Source organism: Peromyscus maniculatus, chromosome 4 (genome assembly GCF_049852395.1).
Source record: "Peromyscus maniculatus bairdii isolate BWxNUB_F1_BW_parent chromosome 4, HU_Pman_BW_mat_3.1, whole genome shotgun sequence".
In the NCBI taxonomy this organism is placed as follows: Eukaryota; Metazoa; Chordata; class Mammalia; order Rodentia; family Cricetidae; genus Peromyscus; species Peromyscus maniculatus.
In genome coordinates, this window is record NC_134855.1 from 105116344 (window position 1) to 105125721 (window position 9378).

The 9378-nt window shown below is 54.4% G+C and overlaps 1 protein-coding gene across 1 annotated transcript; it reads left to right on the forward strand.

The window, feature by feature from the left end:
- Positions 1-1305: 1305 nt before the first annotated feature.
- On the forward strand, positions 1306-3606 carry Dusp2 (dual specificity phosphatase 2). Its single transcript, XM_042277175.2, has 4 exons — positions 1306-1810; positions 1912-2033; positions 2420-2639; positions 2754-3606. The coding sequence occupies exons 1-4, from the start codon at positions 1411-1413 to the stop codon at positions 2966-2968; spliced, it is 957 nt and encodes a 318-aa protein (XP_042133109.2). The 5' UTR covers positions 1306-1410; the 3' UTR covers positions 2969-3606.
- Positions 3607-9378: the final 5772 nt, after the last annotated feature.

Sequence of the window (9378 nt, forward strand, 5' to 3'; positions counted from 1 at the left end):
GGTCCAGGAGTCCTTGTGCTTCTCCCTTGCATTCTGTGTCCCCCAGATGACCCACACTCCAGGCCAAGAGGAAAGGCGCAGCATTCTGCTCCAGCACCCATATACCCTACCATAGGTGGCGGGGGGGGGGGGGGGTGTCACACAGGCCCTAGCTGTAGGCCTCCAAGACCGTGGAAACACGGTCTGTAGGAAGCTGAAAGAGCCTAAGGGCACAGAGGCTCGGCTCAAGGAAACAGGATTTGGGAGGCTGGGTTTTGAACACTTGTCCCCACCCACCACGTCTGCTTCAGATGGGGTTCAGCCACCTACGAACATTTCTTGCCCCCAACCCAGGAGCCCCGGGGGGCCCACACACAGCTGGGCCTCACCACATCCTCCAGGAGGGGGGCTGGCACTTGGGTGGGGGAGGAACGACGGGCTGTGGGTACTCAGCTCTCCATTCTTACAGCTGGGTGTGGGACTGTTGCCTGTCGCAGGAGGGTTTGTAGCTCTAAGGGGTTGGGAGGGGGCAGGTTCTGCAAGTGGCTCTCCCTCTTCCCCTTAAATTCCCGCCAGGCCTGGCTAGGCCCTGGGAGAGCCCAGCAGAGGACTTCCCCTTCAAACGTAGCCGGTGACATGGGAAGTACTTCTTCTAGGGCCCTTGGGGGTTTCCCTGGGCCCCCGGGGAAAGAAGCTGTCCTAGTCATAAGTGGAAACGTCACAGGCCCCTGCTTCCCTCCCCTGTAAAGCCCCCAGACCCAGGACTTTGCCTTCCAGGGGCTACTCCAGCCAGGCCAACTTTCGGTAAAAGCCTGCCCTGGGGAGAAGGGGATAGACATTTTCCTAAGGTCTCTAAAATGGGGCAAGTGGTGTCCTACCTCCTAGTGTATCATCATCATCAGTAGCAACGGGTAATGGTCTATTATTTGTTATCGAAATTCCTAGAATGAGCCCCCTGGGAGACAATGGGAAAAGCGAGGAAGCCTAAGACCCCACTAACTCCAAGGCTCTGCGCCCCTGAGAAGCTGGGTTTCCCAAGCACTTAGCGGCCCGGGCAGAGGGGAGAGCGCTCGGGCATATACACTAGGGAGATGTAGGTGGAGACCCAAGACTCCCGGCTGACGCTTGTCACGGTCTGGTCCCCAGTTCCTTCCCCCGCGTGTTTCTCCCCCAGGTCCCCTCCCCCCAGTCCGCTCCGGCAGCCCCGGAGGCGGCCCAGCCCACGTCCCACGTGAAGCCACGGGGGCGGGCGCCGGCGCCTTCCTGTTCTACCCTTGTATGGCGACCCGAGGGGCGGGCTCTCGAGTACTTAAGCAGGGGCGCCACAAAACACGCCCAGAGCCAACAGCTGGGGCCACACACACTCGCCACCGCGGGAGCCGGGGAAGGGCGAGCCGAGGGAGAGGACCGCGGGGATCAGGAGTCTTTGCGATGCCGATCGCCATGAGGCTGGAGGCGGCACACGAGCTGGAGTGTGCGGCGCTGGGCGCCCTGCTGCGGGAGCCGCGGGAGGCCGAGGGCACGCTGCTGCTCGACTGTCGCCCGTTCCTGGCCTTCTGCCGGCGCCACGTGCGCGCCGCGCGGCCGGTGCCCTGGAACGCGCTGCTGCGGCGCCGTGCGCGCGGCACCCCCGCCGCCGCCCTCGCCTGCCTGCTGCCCGACCGCGCGCTCCGGGCACGCCTGGGTCGCGGGGAGCTGGCCCGCGCCGTGGTGCTGGACGAAGGCAGCGCGTCGGTGGCGGAGCTCTCGCCCGACGGCCCCGCTCACCTGCTGCTCGCCGCGCTGCTGCATGAGATGCGCGCGGGATCCACGGCCGTGTGCTTCCTGCGAGGTGAGCCGGCGCCCCGGAACTCCGCGCTCCGCACCCCGCGCGCCCCGCGCCCCGGCCTCTTGGCTGACCTTGCCTTTCCTTTCTTCTTGCGCTCCCCGCAGGTGGCTTCGAACGCTTCCAGGCATGCTGTCCAGATCTGTGCTCTGAAGCCCCTGCCCAGGCGCTACCTCCTGCTGGGGCCGAAAATAACAGCTCCGACCCTAGGGCTCCCATCTATGACCAGGTGAGTTGAAATCGGAATTCTTTGTCTTCCTTTTTAGTCCCATTGTCCATACAAGAGGGATGCCTCTGGGGGAAAGCCAGGGTGTGTTCAAGTACACATTGTGTGTGTGTGTGTGTGTGTGTGTGTGTGTGTGTGTGTGTGTGTGTGTGTGTACTCGCGCGCGTTGACATGCAAATGATGTGAATGTGTATATCCTCATACGGACTTTAATGCATGAGTGGCATATGTGTGTCATATGTGTGCCCCCTTGTATCCTCAAGACTTTCAGTTCTGTTCTTGGTCAGAGAACTGGCCTAAAGCTCCTCTAGTATGTAGCCAGCCCATGATGTCTCTGCCCCACTCAGGGCCAAGGCTGAGGTCTCACCAGTGTCCCCTTCCTCCTCCAGGGCGGTCCTGTGGAGATCTTGCCCTACCTGTACCTGGGCAGCTGCAGCCACTCCTCGGACCTCCAGGGGCTTCAGGCCCGCGGTATCACAGCCGTGCTCAATGTCTCTGCCAGCTGCCCCAACCACTTCGAGGGGCTGCTCCATTACAAGAGCATCCCAGTAGAAGATAACCAGATGGTGGAGATTAGTGCCTGGTTCCAGGAGGCTATCGGCTTCATTGGTAAGGGAGCCTCAGCCCAGGGGTCTGGGGGAGCTGTCTGGGGAGCAGCGGGGGGAGGCCTGTTTCCCCCGTCCACCTCCCTGTCTGACTCCCCCCTCCCCATTTCCTTCGCAGACTCAGTGAAGAACAGTGGGGGCCGGGTGTTGGTGCACTGCCAAGCTGGTATCTCCCGCTCAGCCACCATCTGCCTGGCATACCTGATTCAGAGCCACCGGGTACGGCTGGACGAGGCCTTTGACTTTGTCAAGCGACGTCGGGGGGTCATCTCCCCCAACTTCAGCTTCATGGGGCAGCTCCTGCAGTTTGAGACTCAGGTGCTGTGCCACTGAGTCAGACCCTGGCCTGGCCCCACCGTTCTGCCTCTCACGGACTCCTGGGGGAAGCTGCTGTGGACTGCTGGCCCTTCTCTAGCCTAGCTCATCCCTCACCTTCTCCTCAAGTTGGGGTGCTAGCAAAGCCAGGGTGATGGCTTTTCTGATATGGTGCTCTTCTGCTGGGGGTCTAAGGGCTGGCCCTTATTCGGGGGACCAGGGCAGATAGTCTATTTGCTCTCCCTCTCCCAACTCTGGCAGAAATTAATTGGACTCTAACCCCCCCTGTATTGTAGTCCCACTATGTTAAAGCCCTTGGTAGCCCAAGGGCTCATGGAACAAGCTGTGACAAGCAGGAACCGTGGGTAGGGGTGTGTAGCCTTGACCCAAAGCTCGAGCCTTGCGCTCCCAGGGGAGCCAGGAAGTGATGTGTGTGTGTGTGTCGTGTTACTGACATCTTGCTTTTGTGTAAGTATGCGTGTGTCTCGCCACAGTTGGTGCTGAAAAGTTGTTTGTGTTCAACTGACATGTAACACTTCCTCCCTGACTTCCTCCCAGCCCTGGGGGCCAGGGAGGGGGGCCTTGGAAACAGCACTTTATATTTATATAGAACATTGAGGATGTGTCAATAAAAGCAACGTTTTGTTTAAAAAAGAGCAATAACACAAGCGTCTGGTCTCAAGTCCGTACCTGCGATGGCTGAGCAACTGAGTGGTCTTCGCCGCCATTCTGGCCTGGGGTCTTTCCCACACAGGCTCTGGCTTGTGGTTGAACTGGGAGGGCTCAGGGAGGCAGATTCCAGGACTCAATGCTTTCCCCGATCAGACCCCCTTTCCTTGAGGACCACATTTTCCCAGTGTGTGATGGGCAGGTATGTGTTGACTGAGGGCACTCAGATCATTGTCCGGAACCCAGAACAGAGGGCACTGGCTTCCTGGAGCTGAATGAAGGGTACACAACCTGTCCCTGGGGCCCATTCTCTCTGTCCTGGGGTAAGGCACTCAGGAACTAGGGTTCTTCTCAGCCTTCCTCCAGGACTATACCAGTTTCTATGGGGACCTGCCTGTGCTCTTGATGTCTCTCTAGCTCAGGGTGGGTAAGGGACACCTGGGCCCCAGAGTCTTAAATATCATCATCGCATACATGTCATGACTGGTTGCTGGCTGTCCCACTTCATCTCATTCCTTACCCTCCAGTGTTTCTAACATCTTACCCTTCTAACAAATGGCCTCCCTACCTCCCTACCTCCCTTCTTCCTTCCTTCCTTTCATTCATTCATTTGGCTTGCCTGGAACTGGATATGTAGAGCAGGTTGGCCTCCAACTCACAAGAGAACCTCCTGCCTTTGCCTCCCGAGTACTGTGATTAAAGGCACGCACCACCACAAATGACATTTCATACTCTCTCTCCTTAAAATTGACTTGTTATAACAAAACAAAACTCAACCTTAGCCGGGCAGTGGTGGCGCACGCCTTTAATCCCAGCACTTGGGAGGCAGAGCCAGGCGGATCTCTGTGAGTTCGAGGCCAGCCTGGGCTACCAAGTGAGCTCCAGGAAAGGCGCAAAGCTACACAAAGAAACCCTGTTTCGAAAAACCAAAAAAAAAGAGAAAAAAAAAAAAAAACCTCAACTTTACCATTCTATGTGTTCAGTAGTACTAGAAAATAGTCACAGCAGTTTTCTCTAGAACTTTCCATCTTGAAAAATGGGAACACATTATATGTGGACACTAATTCCCAAACCCTCCTCTGAGTGGCCTCTGCATTCTGCTGAATTGGTGACTCTGGGGACTCAATGAGTGGGGCCATACAGCATCTGTCTCCTTTTTAAAAAAATACATACTTTTTATTCTTTGAGAATTTCATACATGTATACAATATGTTTTGACCAAATTCACCTCTCCCTCCTCCAACCCCCGCCCCCACACACCCCACCTTCATGTCCTCATTTTGTTTCCTCACCCACTAAGTCCAATTAGTGCTTCCCAAATACTCATGGGTGTGGGGTCGTCCAGTGGAGCCCGGGCACATCCCCAAAGAAAAATGACTCTAACAATCATCAACTGCCAATAGCTGCTTAGTTAGGGCCTCAAGAGCCCCTCCCGCTCCATGCTGGAATTTTGACTGGCTTGATCTTGCACAGGTAACCTTGGTTGCCCCAGGTTGGAGCGCCACGGCCATGTCACATCCAGAAGACAGCATTTCACTGCTCTGCTCCCCCTTGGCTGGCTCTCACGTTCTTTCTGCCCCTTCGTCTGAGAGGAGACATTCTCTGTGCTGTGGAGGGGACAGGGAGACATAGCTGTCCCCTTTGAGGATGAGCACTCAGTCACTTATTCTCGGCACACTGACCAGCTAAGTCTCTGTGTTAACCTCTGCTCCATGCACAAAGAAGCCTCGCTAGCCAAGGCTGAGAGCACCACTGCTTCATGAATCGCTGGCACAGCTGCACTGAGTTGAGATGCAGGGTTCTCAGATCCCTCGGGCACTAGCAGGTTCCATGGAGCCCTGTGACTCCCGCCCACCAGTATTGTCTTCTTGGGACCAGCTTACTTAATCCACCTTAGTTTACAACATTCTTGTTTGAAAGAAAAACTGCATTTTTGACCAGGTATGAGATTTTCCACCCAAGCAATGGGATGATAATGATGATGATTTTACTAAGCACATTTAACTATTTAGGCCATATATATATATATATATATATATATATATATATATATATATATATATATATGTGTGTGTGTGTGTGTGTGTGTGTGTGTGTGTGTGTGTGTGTGTGAGAGAGAGAGAGAGAGAGAGAGAGAGAGAGAGAGAGAGATACAGGCCTTCACTCTGCAGCCCAGGCTAGACTCAATCTGATGGTTCCTATTTCAGACTCCCAAATTCTGGGATTACAGGTATGAACCACCATGACAACTCAAAAAAAAAAAAAAAAAAAAGAGTGTTTAAGGTTGTACATGGGAAGCTTCCACATATATGTGCATTGTGAATGGTTCTTTCAATCAAGCTAATTGGCACTCACATCTGATGCATTGAAACCAGTCAACACCTTGCTCAGGCATCAGCAGCATCTGCCTTTATATCCCCTCTCCTTGTGGCTCTGACTTCTATTTCTTGAGAAATGCTGGCCCCAGGTTCAGCAGGAAGGCTGGCAGGCCCTTGTGGTCAACAACCGATGCCCTTGGCTCTAGCTTTCCTTCACTGGGCCCTGGGGTGGATTGGTTGGTGTGCTCCAGGCTGTCGATCCAGGTGGGATCTCTGCGTGAGGGTGTAACCAATAGGAAGAGAGTTGAGGAGCTTTGCATTTTGAATTAGTAAAGTGGGAAGGGGCCCCAGCTGATCATGCCAGGGGGCCATGGCATTGCAAGGACCACATCCATGTGAGGGTCTGAGTGTCTGTCTGTGTGTGGTGACACCCTCCCACCCCACCCCCACCCCATGCCATGGCAGGTGTCCCTGGGTGCTGACGATGCTGGGTGTTCAGTGTGAAGTTTCAGAGTCCTGCAAAGATGATGTGCTTTCCTATATGGCTTTTGACACAAAAGCATAGAGCTTGGCATAGCGGAAGGTGGCTTTAATCCTAGCACTCATTAGGCAGAGACAGGTAGTGAGTTTTAGCCAGCTTGGTCTACATAGTGACAAGTTCCAGGTCAGCCAAAGCTACATAATGATGAGACCCTGTCTCAAAAGAAGGAGGAAGAGGAGGAGGAGGAGAAGGAGGAGGAGGAGAAAGAAAGAAAGGTAAAGAAAAAGAGAGAGGAAACCTTATACAGGTGTAGTGTCCACACCTGCATCATCAGATACATCGGGGTGGGGAGGGTGCCTGGGTTCTCAGGCAGATTTTCTGTGTCTGAGCCTCCTGGTAGGGAGGGGGTGGGGCAGGAAAAGTGGTCACTTCTAGGGCTGGGGTCTCAGTCCCGCCCATGAACCTTGCTACAATGCTTCTCTGCCCTCTGGTGGCAGGAGGCGATTTCAGGGACACTATGCTGCCAAGTGGTTTTGTGTCCCCCGCCCACTTTTTAACCCATTTCAACCATGATGGGTAGGACTATGGTCTAGAAGGCTCAGGCCTGGGGGAGGGTCCTCAGGCAGGAGTGGGCAGGTCTTCAGGTGGCGGCTGTTGGGAGGTTGTTCATGGAGGTGGTTGGGAGGCTGCAGGTGTGGGCTGGGGAAGCCGCTATTAAAGGGGCGGGTGGTACAGCGCCTGCGCTTAGGATGTCCTTTTTCTGCTGTGGTTCTGTACATTGCTTGCTGAGAGGGCAGTGAGGACCCACCATGGGGAGCGTGGGAGGCCTGTGGTCTTGGATGCTAGCTTTGCTCTCCTTGCCTGGTAAGCTGGCTTCTGCCTCCGGGGCACTGGGGGGAGGCCAGGGGCTGTGCTGTGGCTTAAAATAGTCATAAATGAGACTCACGGCTCCACGTGGAGGTCTCCAGGGGTGTGCCTGGGACACAATGTCCCAGAGGGGACCTCCTAACACCTGTAGGAGGAGAGGGCCCACCTAACCGTAGATTGCCAAGTTCATGGCCACATACCTACTTGTTTTAAGGTAGAGGCTCTGTTCTGGCCTGGCTGGGGCAGCTGTCACTCAAGCTGAGCCTGGGTTGAGCAAAAAGTTGAAGAGAAGGATCTGAGGCTAGCCCTGAACCGGTGCTACCTCAAGATTGAAAGTCCACTCTGCCTCTCTCCTGCCTCTCTTCTGCCTCGTGTGCTGCCCCAGCCACGTGTTAGTCCCTTAAAGGGCTCTCCTTCACTGAAGTCATCTAGACCTTGTTGCTAGGTGGGGCTGAGTGGGAAGCCCAGGCAGGCTTCAGGGATGCATGCTGGGAGGCCTCTCCTGGGAGGGGCTGGGTTTGGCTGCCCAAATCCCTCAGTTTCCCCATGGTCTGCTGTCCTGTCTCGCCAATGGAGCCCTGGGGACATCTATGTGTCTGCACTTGTCTTCCTGGACCAGGTTTGGTCCTAGGAGCACCCTCAGTGCCCAGATGTTCAGGAGTCTGCAGTACCACTGTCCCAGAAGGCTTCACCCCTGAAGGGAGCCAGGACTCTCAGGACAAGGACATCCCGGCAATTAACCAAGGTGAGACTACTGGATCATACTCACAAAAGCCATGCTGAGTGTGAGTGTGCAGGAAAGGTTGAAAAGACATGTTCCCACTTATTCAGGGACTTCTAAATAAGTGCAGGTTCCATGAGGGAATGCTTGTCTTTTTTCTGTTTTTTTTTTTTTTTTCTGGTGAATTATTTTTATTTAAGATTCTCTGTGGGTTTCACATCATGCATCCCGATTCCACTCCTCTGCCCGTCCCCTCACATCCATCCTCTGCCCATGCAACCCTCCCTGCCAAAACAAAACAAAATTTAGAAGAAAAACCCCAAACCAAGCCAACCAAACAACAATAACACCAACAATAGAATCTCGCCATGGAAGCTGTAGTGTGGCCCGTTGAGTTCCACAGTCTACCCCTTAGTCCATTCCTCTTTACTGGTAAGTGTTCATTGCCATGAGTCATTCACTGGTCTGGTTCGAGGCCTCTGGTTTCTGCTACACCATTGATAATGGGCTCTCTCTGGGGCTCCTCTTGGATATTCTGTTGTCCTGTGTCATGGAGATCCTGCAGTTTTGGATCTGTAGATTCGTTCCCCTTCGCATGTCCCAACAGTTCATAAATACCGGTAAATGCTGAGGTGGGCTGACTCACAGCCCTGGTTCTGGGCCTGGGTGGTAGCTGAGCCTGTCAGCCCGCCAGCTTTTCCTCATTGTCACTACCCAGTGTATGAGTGAGTTCTAGGACAGCCAAGGCCACACAGTGACACCCTGTCTCGAAAAAAATCATGGAGAGAAGACAGCAAGCATTGGCTCTTTCTCAGCCTGGGAGTTGAGCGAAATCATCGGTAGATATTTGAGGACATGTCACTCTGTGAGGGACAGTGTACAGGTGTGACCTAGCCGGTAAGGGGTGGAGTATTAAAGAACAAAGAAGCCGGTGGCTCGGGGCTCCTGTCCGGGGATCTCGGACCGTGAAGAACACAGACACATTGGACTAACGTTAGCGGCAGTGAGGATGAATTCAGATATTAGAGATGTCATGGGCTGAAACGTTGGGGGAGCAGGAGGTAACCTTGGCTTAGGGTAGGTGGTGACCACGGTGTGATCTGCTCCCTTTCTTTGTGAGCTGGTTAAGATGGGCACCGATGCCTACTCAGTCGTCGTCCCCTGGAAGTAGCCAGAACCAAGGGTCTTCCTGGCACTCACTCTCAATGTCATCAGTAGCTGCCACAGCTGCCCCTGCCTAGCTGATGTCTTCTTGGGAAACGCCGCCGTCCCCAGCTGCTGTAAATGACGGCAATGATGGCTGTTAATACCACACAACTGCACCAGGTCCTGGAGCAGCGCTTCTCAATCTTCCTAGTGCTGTGACCCTTTA

Bases quoted from the DNA above. Each gene is read 5' to 3' on its own strand.
- Dusp2 (XM_042277175.2), top strand. From the start codon at position 1,411: ATGCCGATCGCCATGAGGCTGGAGGCGGCACACGAGCTGGAGTGTGCG. The intron at 2,034-2,419 runs GTGAGTTGAAAT...TTCCTCCTCCAG, and splicing joins GGGCTCCCATCTATGACCAG to GGCGGTCCTGTGGAGATCTT. The intron at 2,640-2,753 runs GTAAGGGAGCCT...TTTCCTTCGCAG, and splicing joins GGAGGCTATCGGCTTCATTG to ACTCAGTGAAGAACAGTGGG.